General features: G+C 34.5%; 2 protein-coding genes across 8 annotated transcripts in view; both read left to right on the plus strand.

The window, feature by feature from the left end:
• map7a (microtubule-associated protein 7a) overlaps positions 1 to 3174 on the plus strand; it is a 50971-nt gene extending 47797 nt beyond the window's left edge. For all 4 annotated transcript variants that reach the window (XM_022673215.2, XM_022673214.2, XM_022673216.2 and 1 more), the window contains one exon: positions 283 to 3174. In XM_022673215.2, the coding sequence (XP_022528936.1) occupies positions 283 to 293 (11 nt within the window). In that variant the 3' untranslated portion in view covers positions 294 to 3174. The remainder of the gene's footprint in view (positions 1 to 282) is intronic.
• A 4458-nt stretch (positions 3175 to 7632) lies between these two features.
• Positions 7633 to 18113, plus strand: part of scaf8 (SR-related CTD-associated factor 8) — a 42921-nt gene continuing 32440 nt past the window's right edge. For 3 of the 4 annotated variants that reach the window (XM_049464141.1, XM_049464140.1, XM_049464142.1), the window contains exons 1-2: positions 7633 to 7810; positions 12704 to 12787. In XM_049464141.1, coding sequence (XP_049320098.1) covers positions 7781 to 7810; positions 12704 to 12787 — 114 coding nt within the window. In that variant the 5' untranslated portion in view covers positions 7633 to 7780. The remainder of the gene's footprint in view (positions 7811 to 12703; positions 12788 to 18113) is intronic. The other variant, XM_049464143.1, reaches the window with a different exon arrangement.

Below are 18113 nucleotides of genomic sequence, written 5' to 3' on the forward strand. Positions count from 1 at the left end.
CTGCCTGTCCACCTGTCCTGCTTTTTGTATGTATATTAATAAATGAAATTAAGTTGAGCAGATAAAATACAGATAAAATACAAAATATCTTAAGTCTGTACTGTGTGCAATTATCTAAAAAGTCAGAGTAAATCTAAGAAACACTTTTATTTTATGTTGCATTTTTCATTGTGTCCCAACTTTTCCTGCTTTGAGGTTGTACATTACAATAGGGTAGCATTACAAAAGCATTTTAAACGGTTCTTTGTAATCTTTTGTTCTCTCTTTCTTCTCATTCCTCAGAAGTCATCTAAAGATAAACGATCACGCGATCTGCAAGGAGCCTGCAAGCCTGCACTTTCTTTATATAAGAAAACACATGCAGAATTGCTTCACCTGCACTTTAAGAAACCCTCTTCAACACTCTGTTTCACACCTTCAGAATAATACCGAAGGATCTGACCCCTCCTGCTCTGCTGATTGGTGTGTTTTGAGACCACGCTGCATGTTCAGTTCATGCTCTGTGGGAATAAAGCTAAGCTAACAGCGTCTCAGTGTTTTACAGTGCAATGACCTTCAGCTGAAGCCCGGACATGCCGTAGGTTTAGATTTACTCAGTGATGTTTTAGGTGTTGTGTTGGGAAATGCTAACTGTTTCATTTATGATCAGTATTTAGAGATTAATGAACAGGCTTGTTACACACAAATCAAACACACACACACTCTTACAAGTGAAGGTGCTTCAAATGGTTCTGTGCACAAGTTCCATAAAGCCATGTCTGCACTTTAAACCCTGGATAAGTTTACCCATGTTAAAAAATGCCCAGTGCATTAAATAAATTAACAAAAAATGATCACTTTGACAAGATAGCAGTCACAAACCCAAAGTTTAAAACTTTAAAAAGTTTCAGGAAGGTATAGGAACGTTATAAAAAAAGTGTGACATAATAATGGTAATGGCAGCAGTGCACAAACCCAAATTTTACTTCAGCAATAAATAGACAATAAAATGCAATGTTAGCTCAATATATTTTCATTCCACTATTTAGCAAACTGTTTTTTGACTATATTTAGACGAAATATTAACATAAAACATCTGAGACACCAAAACAACCACCTAGTAACACCATAACAACCACCTGGGACATTGTAACAACCTCGTAGCAGCACTTAGCCACTGTCCAGTTTATACATCAAATCAGCAGCAAAGACTTACTTTTACCAACCTTACTATTATTTATCAGTCAAAAACTCTCATTGTTTAATTTGTGGTAATGTAAGAATGTATCAAATATGAAAAAAATATACTGTATAAACACACCTAAGGGAACATAGCCTGTGGAGAGTTAATACACACTGATGGTGAATGGGAAAAAAGGGCAATGGCAAAAAGATGCCAGCTGCCAGGAGCCAATAGGAAAGATGTGATGTGTATTTATATTTTGGTTGAATTGTCCAAATATAAAGCACGGTAATGCACTGTAAAAAAATTTGAAGTCACTCCAACTTAACATCATTAAGAAACTTTTTTTTAAAGTTAATACAACTTTATGGCTCATTTGTTTTCTGCGCTTACAAAATTAAGTTGACCTAACAAGTCTTAAATGTTAGTTTTAAGTTGGCTGAAGTAACTAAATATAAGTAACTAAAATATATAAGTAACTAAAATATAAGTAACTAAAACATAAATAAAATATATTTTATTATATAATATATTTTATTGTATATAATAAAATATAATATATATATAATAAAATATAATATATTTTATTATATATAATAAAATATAATATATATATATAATAAAATATAATATATTTTATTATATATATTAAAAATATATAAGTAACTAAAATAAAATATAAAATATAAGTAACTAAAATATAATAACTAAATATATGTATGCTAGACTTGCCAACTAAAAAATGTGTTGAAATTAGTTGCTAAAACATTTTTTGTTAGTTTAACAAACTGTTTAACAAAGTGTTTGTTGTACATATTAACAGAAAAACACTACTAAACTGAACAATTTTTATGAAAAATATAGAAAAAAAATTTATTGGCTCAACTTAACTCAGTCAAGTAATTATCTTGCTTTAAACCCAGTTAAGTTGTAAATATATAACATTTACCTGAGTTTTGTTGACAATCAACACATATATCACACTAATGCACAACTATGATAAGGTTGCTTTGTGCAACAGGCAACACAAGATGAGAAAGTAAGTATAAGAGAGGGGGCACACCCACATGCAAATATGTGGTGCCAGGAACCTATGGGAAAGCTGTGTGAACCAACACTGTAGAAACAGCATTGACATGTGTAGTAACTAAAAGTTGGTTCAAATCTCATTTTCACTGGCTCAACAAGCATTTTTAAGATTTCAGATTCAAGTTCTCTGAACTCATTTTATTGAGTTGTACTCAACTTCACTCAACTTAATAATAATAATAATAACAACACAAAATCACATTTCAGAGTATTTCATTTGAAATAACTCAGAGAACCATTTGAAGCACCTTTACACTTTATTTATTTTAGACTGTAAAACATTTTTTGTATTCAAACTACAGCTCATATTAATATATACAGGATCCTATTTTGCACCGCAGCTCTTCTGTCTCATATTGGTCTGAATTGAAGTAGCTTTGCATCAGTTGTTCTTGCTGAGCTGTGCTGCTAAAGCCCTGCTGCTGGGTCAGAAGAGCCCAACTCAGCTGTTTCCTCAGCTTCATCACTCTCTGCATTGCTGCTATTTAGCTATTCCAAATATGAGGTGTACAATCATGCTCTGAAAAAAGTTGAAATGCATCGAATTTTCAAAATTCAACAGTATGAATCATTTCCACATGAATGAAACACGTGCATCAGCACAGCTTTGTCTTTTTTTGTGTTTTTACTTCCTTTTAATGAAAATTGTGCTGATGTAGTATACGTAGTATTTCATTCATGTTAAAATGATGGAATAAATTCAGTACATTAACTTTTTCAGGGTGTTTTCTTTTTTTTAATTATCAACCATAGGCTGTTAGAAACTGTACTCTCCGCCCTTTTTTCTAGGGGGTATTTGTCCTCAGTGAGCTTGTGCAATTATCTAAACTTATGCATTAATTAAAATATGAATATAGAGTGTAGATGTACACTATTTAATTCAATATTTTATCAGTGTAAATAAACTCGCTTTGAAAGCAAAACCCTGGCTGTGGTGGGAAATTAATGTTGCTTTAATGCAGTCTCATTTAGTTTAAAGATCAAGATTTTCCTCTGTTACACAGGATAAGATCAAACCACAAGTTAACAGTTTAACACTTTCTTTCACTTTCTTTTAAAGTTTATATATGATTCCTTATGTGTTCCTCCATAGTCTCAATCACATCAGTATTTATTTACGATGTAGGAAAAAATGGAAAAAGAAACATTTTGACTGGTACTGTATAAAAACACAAACAATATTTCTACTAATCTTAAATTTCAATATATATAAACAATTTTACATTTTCAACATACAGCTCTGAAAAAAAAAAGAAACCACTTAAAAATTATGAGTTTCTTTGATTTTACCCAATTGAAAACCTCTGAAATATAATCAAAAGGAGATGGATGATCACAAACCATCAAACCAAACTGAACTGCTTAAATTTGTGCCCTAGGAGTGGCATAAAGTTATCCAAAAGCAGTGTGTAAGACTGGTGGAGGAGATCATGCCAAGACGCATGAAAACTGTGATTAAAAACAGGGTTATTCCACCAAATATTGATTTCTGAACTCTTAAAACATTGGCTGTGCCCTGATTACAAAAATGTAACATGTTATTGTAAGTGTTGTCCACATGGTGGCACTGCAGCATTCAGCAAACTATTGTATTGCCACTCTATATTCCTATAACCACAATGCAAACTGACAGTAATTACCTACTCTCTTAAATATGCAATAAGCAGTTTTCCTTTAAAAACTGTATACTGAATCTTAACCAAAATAAATATAATGTAACAATATAATTGACTGAACATGATAATATGTTGTGAGGGTGCAGGGACCCTTTCATAGCCAGCCAGAGGGTCTGCAGTACATCAGTCAGTACTTAAAAAGACTATACAGGTAAACTGGCTTATTGGAAAATGCTACATACTGTACCTTTAAAAACTATATTGCTTAATGAGCACTCTTTGTGTTTAGTGTTTTAGTGATCTTAATATCTAAAGTACCTAAACAAATTTATTTATATGCATTTCTCACATTAGCAGATCACATTAGAACAGATGCAGATGTTTTAATAAATTGATGAGTTTTTCCAATAAATCAAAAACTATTGATACTGGAATAACAAATTTGGTTTTATGAAAAATGTACAGGTTCCAGATGTAATTTAAATATAGTCACTCCACTGTTACAAGCGTCCTAACCATCTCACTACTCCACTAGTCCACTCGGTAGTTCATTAGTCCACTAGTCCCCTCGGTAGTTCATTAATCCATTCGGTAGTCCACTAGTACACTTCGTAGTTGATTAATCCATTCGGTAGTCTACTAGTCCACTTGGTAGCCTACAAGTCCCCTAGTTCACTTGTTAGTCCACTAGTCCATTTGGTAGCCTACAAGTCCCCTAGTTCACTTGTTAGTCCACTAGTCCACTTGGTAGTCCCCTAGTCCACTCTGTAGTCCACTAGTCCCCTCAGTAGTCTAGTAGTCCACTTGGTAGTCCACTAGTCTACGTGGTAGTCTACAAGTCCCCTAATTCACTTGTTAGTCCACTAGTCCACTTGGCAGTCCACTTGGTAGTCCATTCTGTAGTCCACTAATCCAGTTGGTAGTCCACTAGCCTACTCTGTTGTCCACCTGTCCACTCAGTAGTCCACAAATCCACTTGGTAGTCCATAAATCCAGTAGTCCACTTGGGAGTCCAGTAGTCTAGTCGGTAGTCCACTGTCCAGTCGGTAGTCAATTAGTCCACTAGTCCACTCTGTAGTCCACTAGTCCAGTCAGTAGTCCACTCGCTAGTCCACTAGTCCACACGGTAATCCACAAGTCCACTTGGTTGTCCATTAGTCCACTTGGTAATCCATTAGTCCACTAGTCCACCTGGTGGTCCACAAGTCCACTTGGGAGTCCATTAGTCCACAAGTCCACTTGGGAGTCCACAAGTCCACTTGGGAGTCCATTAGTCCACTAATCCAGTCGGTAGTCCACTAGTCCACTAGTCTAGTAGGTAGTCCACTAGTCCATTTGGTAGTCCACTAGTTTATGAAATAATACAAAACTCCTGTGATTATGTTGTCAAGCAGTTTTTAGAAAGTTTTAATTAACATGATTATGGAAATGTTTTCTCTTTTCATGTGTAACACTTTTAGAACATTACATTAGTGTTTTCCGAACGTTGGAGGAAACAACACATAACCATAACATTTAATCAATGTTGAATTTACCTAAAATCAACATGCACAAATGAAATCAACATTGTATCAGTGCATTAGAGATGGAAAAGTGAACTTTGATTAAATGTTCTTTTCCTATGTGTGTTTTCTCCTCGGTCTCTGAGGGAAGTGACAGAGGCATATTTGCAGGTGGCCAGTGTGACAGAGGAGTGCCAAGCTTCATCACATTCAACTCACGTCCACACAACCACGCTCAGCTCCTCACTGGCTCTGTGTGTGTGTGTGTGTGTGTGTTATGGGAGACATATTAAACAGTCTTTCTTGCATGTGACCCTCTACTGGAGAAATAACACCTTTACACAAATGAAGCAAAGCTCTCAATGTAACTCTTTTTGGTGTTTTTTCTATTGTTCACTATTGCTGATATCTCTGTTTGCATTTATATTTAGCTTTTATTTAGGGGAGAATAAAATATTATATATTATATTTTAATTGTAAGGCATGGGACAGATTTGTTGTTTACCACAGGGCTCAGTATTAGCAATATTTATTAAAAATCTGTCATTGCACAATGATAACAATAGTGGTAATCCATATTTTTGTCACAAATGTAAATTAGAAAAGGTAACACTTTGAAATAAGGGTAAATTAATTAACAGTACTTACAGCACAATATCCCAACTAATAGTTCGTTTAAACTTTTTAAGACGTTATTAATTATTAAAAATTATTAATTATTTAAAAAAAAGATAAAAACGTTTCCTCTGAATCAGGTTACTCTTTATATCCTCCAAACTTACTTCACAGATTTTCAATTAATGGAATTTCGTTTGACATACGGTATCGATACATTGCGTCAAATATTATTTCTGTGAAATAAATCCTGGTAAAATTCTTGGTTTTCGCAAATTTATTTTCAGTAACAAAAAATATGTAAAGTATCGAAGAAAATTAACAATATTGAGTCACGCAATATATTGAGTATGGTAGAATCACAGTATCATGTAATCATCAATACCATGGGCAACACATTGTATTGTGAGATGCCCTGTGATTCCCACCCGTACTCAAATAACGCAAAAAAAAAGAAACAACAATAGAATTTAGGAGCACATATAAAAGAAAAATGTTTGTTCACATTGCCAGGCTAAAGTGATTAAAATCGGATTTTTTGCCTAATGTGGCTCAGATCTGATTTTTTCATTTTTTTCAAATGGGATTTGAGTCACTTTCATATGTGGTCCTAAATCAGATATGTATCCAATCCATGGACATGAATGTGAACGGTCAAATCGGAATTCATGTGTCCTTTAGCTTTTACGCATGCACTATATGCTTCTCTCTCATATCCAAACATCTCTTGGTGCAGCTGTGCAGCTATAGCTGCAAAAACAGCAAAAGCAAACCACCTGGCCTTTTTCACCTCCTCGACCTGAGCATGAACTTCAGATGAGCTGTTTACTCTCCACTCCAGCAAAAAATGTCCACATATGAGCTGGTAATGCATCCATTGCCCTTTAAAAAAGCTACGAGTCGTCTCTCAAATATGAGGGTTTTTTTTTTGTTGTTGGTGAAGGAGGAGACGTTTATACATGTATAAGTGTGCGCATGTGAGGCGTTTCAGGGACAGATTTGTTCACATTACACACAGATACAGCTCACTTACATTTGTGAAAATGAACTGTATATAGCCAAATCCAATCTGTGCAAATAATCGGATTTGAGCAATGAGGCTTGTAATGTGAACGTAGCCTAAGTGACTCAAATCTGATTTGAAGAAAACAAATTTGGCACATTCACACAGCCATGAAAAAAACAGATCTGAGCCACATTGAGCAAAAAATTCAGATTTGAACTACTTCAGCCTGGTAATGTGAATGTAGCCTTACATTTGTGAATGTGAACCGTCAAGATAAATCAGATTTGAGCAACATGGCTTGTAATGTGAACGGAGCCTAAGTGACTCAAATCTGATCTGAAATAAATCAGATCTGTTCCACATTGAGCAAAAAAAATCTAATTTGAATCACTTCTGCCTGGACAGCCAAATCCGATCTGTGTAAATAATCAGATTTGAGCAACGTGGCTTCTAATGTGAACGTAGCCAAAGTGACTGAAATCTGATTTGAAAAAAAAATCGGATTTGGCACGTACACACAGCCATGGAAAAAAAATCAGATCTGAGCCACATTGAGCAAAAAAAAATCTGATTTAAAAGGGGTTAATTCACTTCTGCCTGGTAATGTGAACCCCAGTGCAGAGTCCTCCCTTCATCTCACCCTCCCACTGTTACCCCCACCACTACCACGTCCACCCTCCACCACCGACCACAGGACATGCGCAGCTCAGACCGGGCTGTGCAGGCGACCCACACCTCACCAAAATCCACATTCAGCTGGAAGTGAGGAGCCGAACCCGCCGCTGCTGACATGGAGGCAGTTAAAGCGTTTAATGGCGAGGTTTGTTGGAGATTCGTTCGTCAGTAGACGTCTATAGATGTGTGAATGATCGGGATTTCTGATTGAGTGCAGTGGGTTATTACAGGCCTGGGCTCAGTAACTGACGCTAGTTACTGTTAGCTCCATAGAGCTGCTCTTAGCTAAATTTAACTTATGTTTAACGTAATGAATTTAAGCACTAATTGGGCTCGTATTTATATATATTAGGTCTAGAATTTAATGTTAAATATAAGTTAACGAACATTACCTATAATTATATGTGCAGCTAGTTAAGGTAGGTTAGCTAGGCTAGGTTAGTAAATTGAGTGCGCAGCATTGTCAGCCAATGCTAATGCTAACGCTAAAGCTAGGCTAACACAAAAGCCGCAGCAGAGCAGATGCATGCTAGCTAAGCTAACTAGCTAACAAGCTAACTTTACAAAATATATATATTTGCTTGTGTAGCTATAATAAGAGTTTATAGATTAAATGAGCTATTTATATAGCTAGTTAGCTATGAGTGCGTGCAGAGTCTAACAATACTTAGCTATGTTTATATATTTATTTAATTATGTTTGTTAGTTAGCTAGCTAAGCTAAGCTAAATGGCTATAGCAACATCAGTCTGACCGGGTTGCTAGGCTAGTTCGCTAGCGTTAGCTCACTCTAGCTAATGCGGCGTTTCAGTTATTTTAGCCAAACAGCACAAAAAGGCGCATTTAACCAGATTGAATGGTAAATTTGGGAAGTTTAGATTGTAAAATATCATAAGCCTTAAAACATCAAACCTATGAATCTTTTATTAGCTATTTTATGAGCTAATATTTCAGTTATAGCTATTAAATCCACCTGTTTGCTACTGTTAACCTACTGTAGCTCTGTTATTGAGCAGTGCATGTCATAACCTAGCTCAAAAACTGGGAGATTTTAGTTAATAATCCTAAATTTACAACAGCAAATACTGTACCAATTCCAAGTCTGGACATACCTGAACAAACCCATGTGTTTTCTTCCTTTTTATGATTTTGTGCATCCCGTTAATTGACAATGTTCTTTTCTAAATATAACCTCTCATCATATCACCAAACAATACAATGAATAGGTAGAAGTTAGCTGTGTAGTAAATAATCCTACATTTACAACAACAAATAAGTTACTGTACCAGTTAAAAGTCTGGACAGCCCTGGAAAACCTCATGTTTTCTTTTTTATGATTTTGCACGTTGTTAATTCAGCTAACCTTCTGTGGGTAATGTTTCTTTCAGGCAACAAATCACTTTTAGTTTTTACACCATCCCTTTAATTATCATAATGTTCTTTTCTAAATATAATCACAGCCTGTCTCCATCCAGTATAATCAGTAGGTAGAAGTTGAGAAATTTGTTAATTAAATTATATATCTGTTGTATTAGCTATGTTTTTGCTAATATTTCAGTTACAGCTAATAATTTCACCTGTTTTCTGCTGTTAACCTCATGTCTGTTATTGAGCAGTACATGAACAAACGTATAAAATACTGGGTGAGTTTAGCTAATAATCATAACCTTACAACAGCAAATACAGTACCAGTAAAATATCTTGACAGACCTGGACAAACCCATATGTTTTCCTTGTTTTTTATTTTCTACATTGTAAATATAGGTTGGGTAACCTTCTTTGGATGGTTTTGCTCTCAGGCAACACAACCCTTTTTAATGCGCCATCCTTTTATTGTAATAATGTTCTTTTCTAAATATAATCTCTCATCATATCTCTATCTAATACAATTGGTGGGTAGAAGTTGATACATCACATATGAGACAACTTTGTTTTTTTAAACCAGTTTCTGATTTTGCTAGTTATAGGTATAGTTTTGACTATATTTTGTTGTTTTATTCTGTAAACTATAAACTTCTAAATGCCTGCAACAAAAATGATGCAGAGCTTCAGACCTCAGAAAATTAAGAAAACAAGGTCATATTCAAAAACTTTTAAGAGTTCTGAAATCAATACTTGGTGGAAGAATCCTGTTTTTAATCACAGTTTTCATGCATCTTTGCATGTACTCCTCCACCAGTCTTACACACTGCTTTTGGATAACTTTATGCCACTCCTGGTGCAAAGATTCAAGCAGTTCAGCTTGGTTTGATGGCTTGTGATCATCTTCCTCTTAATTATGTTCCAGAGATTTTCAATTTGGTAAAAACAAAAACTCATCATTTGAATATTTGAAGTGGCCTCTTATTATTTTATTATTACCAGAGCTGTTTTACCTAAGTTTTAGCTAATAATTCTGTTATTACTGTTAACCTACTGTAGCTCTGTTATTGAGCAGTGCATGGCATAATCTAGCTCAAAGTACTGTCTGATTTTAGTTAATAATACTAAATTTACAACAGCAAATGCTGTGCCAGTCAAAAGTCACACCTCATCTCATTCAATGGGTTTTTATTTATTTTTATGATTATTTTTTACAATTTGAAATTATTTATTACATTAAAGCTATACAGGAATACATGCAGAACATTTCTGTAAACAAAAACTGTTAAACCAGAATATGCTTTATACTTTAGAATCTTTTAAGTAGCCACATTTATCTTTGAGGACAGATCTGCAGACTCTTGGTATTTTAATCTCAGTGTCTTCATGAGGGAGAGTCACCTGGAATAGTTTTCTCAGCATCTTGAAGGAAGGAGTTCCTGGAGGTGCTGAACAATAGTTGCTGCTTTCCTTCACACTGTGAAGCTCCAGCTCATCCCAATTAAATCACCTCAAATCATCATCATCAGGTTTAGATCAGGGGATTAATGTGGAGGACAAACACTTTTTTTACTGGTTAGTGTTACTGTAATTCCATATGTGTCCCTTAATTTTTTATGCTTTTAGTGTTAATCTACAATGTAGAAAATACATGCTGCATGAAAAAGGTTTAGGTTGAATACTTAATTCAGAGCCCCTTTAGTCACTCCAGTTTCTGAGTCCTACTCTTTGAAAGACTCCTCCACACTGCAGAGTTTAGTATTCATCCCGCACACTGCCTCTCAGATGACCTCAGTGTCTTCACTTCATTCATTTATTAGTTCAGTAACATTTTAGTTTACATCTATGCAACATGAAAAATGAATTGTCAAATGATCTCTCATCTTCACATCAGACTCTTCAGTTAAGAATGCCATCCGTTAAAATGAGTGTCATAAACAGAATAAAGTGGCACAGCCTTTTTACTTGTGTTTATGGCATTTAGCTGATTCTTGTTATCAGTATACACTTTATACAGTGACTTACAGATGTCAATAATTTCTCTAAAAAAGGGTGTATAGGCCAAAGATACTTTGAAAGATACAGTACTAGTCAAACGTTTGCACACACCTTTTCCTTTAGTGTTTTTATTATTTTATTTTTGTTCCCTACATTGTACATTAAAACTAAAATCATCCAGACTATAAAGGAACACAAGAAATCATGTAGAAACTTAACAAGCAAAAATGCTCTTATCTGGGTTGCTGTTCATTATTTATATAATGTTGACAGGTGATTTAGAGTTTTAGTCTTAGTTTTAGTCAGTTTTAGTAATTTAGTTATTAAGTTTTATCCAAATAAGAGGTATGTGTGGTGTATGATGAACTTTGGTTTTACTATTTTTGCACTATTTGTGTTATTAATTTAAGGTTATTTATTGCTAATGTTTATTAAAGCAAATTGCCTCTAGGTTTTATTAAAGTAAAATTATTCTAACATCTAAATGGTTTAACGCAGCAGAAAGTGTTTTTTTGTTTATTAAATAATTCCATGTTTTTATTCATGGTTAAAGTGACTAGTATTGATCTACAATGCAGAACATTTTTAAATAATAAAAAAAACTGAACTTAAGGTGTGTCCTTTTGACTGCTCCTTCAGTATAAACATCTAGACGTAAAAGATGCACAGTATTCAAAGGTCACTGTACATTAGGTCTACATGATCTCAATTCCCCTGTCATAGCCTCCAAATTTTTAATGATCTATTTTGCTCAGATCTTATGTTACACTATGCCTGAATAAAAAAAAAACAATGATTAGTAATTGGCAATTGCATGCTTTTTTGAATTACAGATGTTGTCTCTTTGCAGCTGAATATACTTTATATATGATGCTGCTAGTCTGTCTACCTGTATTTGTAAAGTCAGTGTCTTGTTGCTTAACTCACTTATATTAAATTCATTCAATCAATTACTTAATGAAAAAGCTTCCATAAGGCAGATATATGAGATTCCTGGTTTGATGTCACATATGTCAGTTTATAGGAGTGAGTGGAGTGGCCATGCCCATCAGTCAAGGCAATACATGCAAAACATGTTCATATGTCCAGTGATTTAAAAAAATAGTTGTAGAGTTTCAGAGTTGTAGAAGATGTAATTTTGCTTAAAATGTTAAAGAAATGTTAAATCCTAAAACCTATTCTGTTATCGTTTACCCACACAACAGTTTACAAAATGAATAAACAGGTGATTTTAAATGTTAATTAAATTGCTGATATTTATTTGATTTCAAATTACAAACATAGTTTTAGGCTGAGCGTTTATTATATGGAGAAGTTCTGCCCGTCATCAATAAATCACAGCATGAGAATCTGTTGGTATCTAATTGTTTTCTGTGTTTTTGTTTTGGTGAACAGCTGAGTGTAGGATACTTTATGTAAACTTAAGATATGCTTAAAAGAAACTTCACTTGCTTTTAAGTTCTCTTCACTTTAAGCATTATTGCTGTGTGTGTGTGTTATATCCACAAATGTGGATCTTTATTGGAATCAAGTGTAGTTCTCCTAGGGCATCACCCAAAGAACCACCTAAATAACACTGTTATCAGAGTTACATTTTATCATTTTACATTTTGTCACATGTTAGGAGCCATCTTGTGATATTGTTTTATACTTAAAAATGTGTTTCTGATGTTTTTCAGCTGTACTCTCTCAACGAATACAAGCCTCCAATCTCCAAAGCGAAGATGACCCAGATTACCAAGTCTGCAATTAAAGCTATAAAGGTAAGTATTTAGATCACCACAAGCAAAAGAAGTAAAATTTTAAAAACTTTCTATTTTCATTCACTGACCTGTGAAACTCAAAATCCCTGTCTTCACAGATTACACTGTGCTCCCAGGAAATTACCTGGGTTTATTTATTATAGTAGCATCATAGCCTCGGTTTTTATAACCATAAATCCTGCCTGAATGTGCTCCTACATTCCTTTTTTCTTTTAGTTTCTAGTATTTAATAGCAACTTAGTGTGTGACTGAGAAGTAAATCAATTATTTATGTAGGGATAATATATGCTTGGTAAATGCTTAAATTAGTAAAATCAGGAACTGCACATTCTAAACACTGAAATATATTTAATGTTTGCCGATCTCTGTCTTAACCTAAGTCAGAGTACTTTTGGTAAACTCATCAGGTGGGTCTCATAGTGATGAGCTGTTAGGATGTGCAGCTGTTTGAGGACATAATGTACTACTCTTAAGTGCAACAGTTTGAAAGCACTATAAAAAAAAAAAGTACACATTTCTATATTTGTACGTTATTGAAAATGAATGCCCTAATGTGAGTGCATTGTTAAGGGTACATGAAAAGAAGGAGAATATAGAAATTTGTGGTAGTTGGTTTATTTAAATGTATGTAAGATTTTCATTATCTGTAACATAGATGATTACATATACAATTCAGATGATACAAACAGTCTATGTTACAGCAAGTAAGGGTGAGTTTGTCAGACAATCGTCTAATGAGCTATTGCCAAGTCCTTAGGGGCTGAGCTAAAAGCCATTGTAACTGTTTTAAAGTAGTTCAGAAACAATGAAAATGTATTGGTCTGGCAGACTTTTGACAAAGTTAGCTGTTAGCTCATTAGTTTGAGGAAGAATTCATTACGTATCTGACATAAGAGTGCTTTGCTGTTTTTGCAGGCTACATAACTGTCGATCAGTAGATACCGTGCAGACAGTAACCATACAGGCCGATTCCTTTGGGCATTCCTTTTTTTTTTTTGCCTTGTTTTAATCAGTTCCAGTTGATTTTACATTGTGGTTGGCTTAGATCATAGGTCATATCTAAGATGGTCAGAATTTTTTAAAACTGTATTATCGTTAGTGGTATTGAGGTTCTCAGGTGTGATTGAACTAGCCTGCCCTGTCTTGTGATTTAGTATAGACCTCTTTGCCAAGTATATCCCTTTCTTCCGTAACTTACTGCAGACGGTCAGTGTAGGTTTTACGGCTGTCTCTTGGAAAGAGTCTGGCAATATGATGCTCATCACAATATAGATGTTACAATTCAATACACAGCTCCACCACTTAAAAATTATGAGTTTCTTTGATTTTACCCAATTGAAAACCTCTAATCAAGAGGAAGATGGACCATCAAACCAAACTGAACTGGTTGAATTTTTGCACCAGGAGTGGCATAAAGTTATCCAAAAGCAGTGTGTAAGATTGGTGGAGGAGAACATGCCAAGATGCATGAAAACTGTGATTAAAAACCAGGGTTATTCCACCAAATATTGATTTCTGATTGATTGATTTCTTAAAACTTTATTAATATGAACTTGTTTTTTTTTTATTATTTAAGGTCTGAAAGCTCTGCATCTTTTTTGTTATTTCTGCCATTTCTCATTTTCTGCAAATAAATGCTCCAAATGACAATATATTTTATTTTGGAATTTGGGAGAAATGTTGTCTGTAGTTTAAAGAATGAAACAACAATGTTCATTTTACTCAAACATAAACCTATAAACTCAATTTTTTTTACTGAGCTATATTGCAATACTGTTAGGAAGGCTTTTTTTGTGATGAAAAATATTAAATATATGAAGTAAAAAATCTGAGTAAAAGAGTACTTTTTGTATCCAATTAAAACAGTGGGATCTGATATATAAAAACACCCCTGTATGGACAGGAGTATGTAGGCACTTGACTTGGACTTGGAGGGACCTCCTAATCCACAGCCACCTGATCTTGTATTAAATACCATTAAACATTTTCCGGTTTGTTTAGTACTTTACTCTGGTAAATAGTCTGAATCTGAATCAGTGAGTTCAGAGAACGGGGGCTTTTTTTTGTACTAGCTTTTTAAGTAGCGTCAGAATTAGCCATTTAAACAATGCAGCTCTCTTAGTAAAGGGTAGATAAATCTTAATTACTAATAAGTATATTATCTAACAAATTGATTTTTTAATGTCTCTGTTTGCATGTTTACATTATTGTACTTGATGTAGGATTAGAGGATAAGCAGCAATTGTCAGGCTTATGAACTTATTGTGATGTGTGTACTTTTATTTGTCTAACTCTAATTCTTATTGTGAGTGGCGTGCTGATTATCAGATGATAATAGCAGGTCTGAGCAGATAAGAAAAACTAGTTTTAGTTAATTTTTTTATTGAGTTTTTAAAAGTAAATTAGTACAGCAGTGTGTGTATGAAGATGTAGCACCTGCCACTTAAACATGTGACTGACATGGTTTTTGTTGTGTATGGATGTAGCCTGTATATCATCTGTAGTGGAAGACAGATTAATGGGCCAATAGAAATGCTCCAAAATAACATGAATACAGTTATATTTGCGTTAATGTCCACTAAAAGTTAAGACTTTTTCCTTTTCCTGTAAAGATGAACATAAGTTTGGCTTTTTTTCAATCAGCCTGATGCACACTATAGAAAGCAGAATTGGATTTTGGAGGACAAAAAGGACAAATCTGATCAGATTCTGCAAGTCTATTTTTGAAATATGTGAGTTATTTGGATGTGTAATGGCTATTTGTCGCTGGCTCTTTTTGTTTTTGGTAAAGGATGGTAAATGTTGGTGCTGTATTTCTTCCTGTAGTTGAAGGGAGTGCTGGTGTATTTTACTTTGTCATCAGGTGAAGGGATTTTACAATAGTATTGTATTATCATATTTGCTCAGAATAAGTCAGTATGCAATTTTAATTTGTCTGCAGGCTGTAATTTGCATGGTTTTAAACCTATACATCAGTTTTTATGATCTTTTTAGTTTTTTTGCCAGTAGTATTATTTTTTTTTGTGTAGAAACTTCAGAGTGAATCCTCATATTTTTGTCATCATTTTTAAAAATGATCTTTGTCCTTACTTGCAGCATCTTCGGCAATATCCCATCCACACAGAAATGCAAAACTATTCAAATGATGATCGTAGCTCCTAAAAAAATAACACAAAAACACGCGTTAAAGATAGACAGATTTTGGGAGGTGTGTTAAAAAACTGTGTTTTTATTTACCTAAACCGCTGTTTTCGTGTAGCAGGCAAACCAAAACCTACGTTTTTAAAAATATCCGGATTCGGGTGGACGGGGTCATAGTGTCAGTTGATGACAATTTTGATATCCCTATGGCTGAACTAAATTTCTATTGAGTAGTCATTACATTAATATTGGGTCATACACTATATGCTATATATTAATTAAAAGTTCAGGATTTGTGAGTTTACACTTAAGAGGTTTGTCTTCAGAAAGAAGCTTCAGCACTGTAACTTCGTAAGCCTAAAGAAGTCTGTGTGATTATTGCACTCATTCTTACACACATTCACTGAGCATTAGAACAGTTTTCTGTGTAACAGTGTAAATGCATTGTTAGCTGATTCCTTTTGTCCTGCTGTGTGACTGTGTGTTTTATTGTGAATAACACCTCTTTCCCCTTCCCTCAGCAGCTCTCCCAGCTCCCCCAAAGCACTGAAAGTGAAGCAGGAGGATGGGGCGTGAGAGAGTTTCAAAGAGATAAGGGAACCCCTAACCAGCTTAGGTAGGAGATGGGCTGTTTTAAAAGGAGGATGGAAGAAGTCAAATAAGAAATGACTCAAAAACGTTCTGACTTTTAGTCAGAACCAAGACACTACCAACATTTTGTTATTTTTTATGTAGCTGCCTACAGTTTAACTGCTGTGGAGTTGTCTTTTGGTTATCTTTTATAGACTTTATAGGTCTTTTTAAGTCAACGTGGCTTAGATTGATGCAACTTTTTGAACTGGGCTGAATCTCAAGTGACCGGATGTTAGTTTTAATGTTGATTTTTACGTCTTACTTTTTGTTGTGGTCTACTATTGACAAAAGCTGAAGTTTTATATAAAATTTCCAGTGTGGTCAGAACTCTTGCGGAGCTACCTACCTGCTGATTTGGATCCAAACCTTATCCACCACTATTGATCCAGCAAATTGATTGGTTAAATGGGTTGCTAGGATTTGGGTTTTGAAACTCTTTGTATGTCTTGTATTGTCTGGAGTTGTAGTTGCTTTGGCGTAGTTCACAGAGCATGTAAATGTGTCCTAAATCTGATTGGATTTGTCTCTTTAATATGTGGTATTGAAATTTGATATATGTCCAAATTTACGGCAATGCAAAACTGTCTGAACAGCCAGATCTGAAATTGTGAGGATTTTACGTCAAATAGAAAAAGAAAAGACTGTGAGGAGAGCAGAAAGTGACAATATGTAGATAGAAAAATTGATAGCAGCAGTGGTTTGAGGACCTAAGTGGCAGAAAAACAAGGCCTCATACAGATCTGCACTTTATTAGGTTTCCTGATAAATTGGCCAAACAGATTGTCAAACATTAATAAAATAAATACATAAATAAAAACATGAGCAGGGCCGAATAATGTGTCCTTTTCATCTAGCTAGAGTGAATTCTCAGTTATAAGATGGGCTGCATTCTAAAATTGTTTATAGCTGTTGAGAATCTGTCTGGGATTAAAGTGAAACTTAACATAAAGCCCATGAGTGCCACGTACAAAGTGAAAACCTTTCATATAGATGCCATGAAAGAAATGATGGGTTACACAAATATTATGTGAACAGCCTAAACAATATATAGGATTTGTCGATTTTACCTGCTGTGTGAAGAGGATACATTTATTTATTTTTTAAGGACATGTTCGGTTATTGTATATTTAAATACCTTTTTTTGAAGAACCTAACTAGCTTCACCTGGGTTTGAGTGGTTATAGTGTGTTTAACCTGGCCCTTGTTATTATGGAATTCATTTCTGCAAGAAAGTTGTTAATAATCTGAAGTCTAAGCCTTGGGTAAAGTGGACTCGTACAGAAGTTGGTAACCATTCTGTTTTAGCTTTGTGGTTGGTTAATAATAGACTTTCGGCTCTGTTGGTGATGCACATGGTCAATAGTGAAGAAATGGGTTGTATTAAGATCTAGAATATGATAGCAGCTTGAATACTGTACAGAATGTCCTCCAAGCTCAGATACAAACTGGAACCAACGTCTTTAGTTAGGAGCATTAGCCCTGATATCCTCCTCTGGTGAACTGGCTTTTAAAGAAAAGCAGAATCAAATGCATAGTAAATTCTGCCTCCAGT

The sequence above is a fragment of the Astyanax mexicanus genome, chromosome 14 (assembly GCF_023375975.1).
Source record: "Astyanax mexicanus isolate ESR-SI-001 chromosome 14, AstMex3_surface, whole genome shotgun sequence".
Taxonomy (NCBI): domain Eukaryota; kingdom Metazoa; phylum Chordata; class Actinopteri; order Characiformes; family Acestrorhamphidae; genus Astyanax; species Astyanax mexicanus.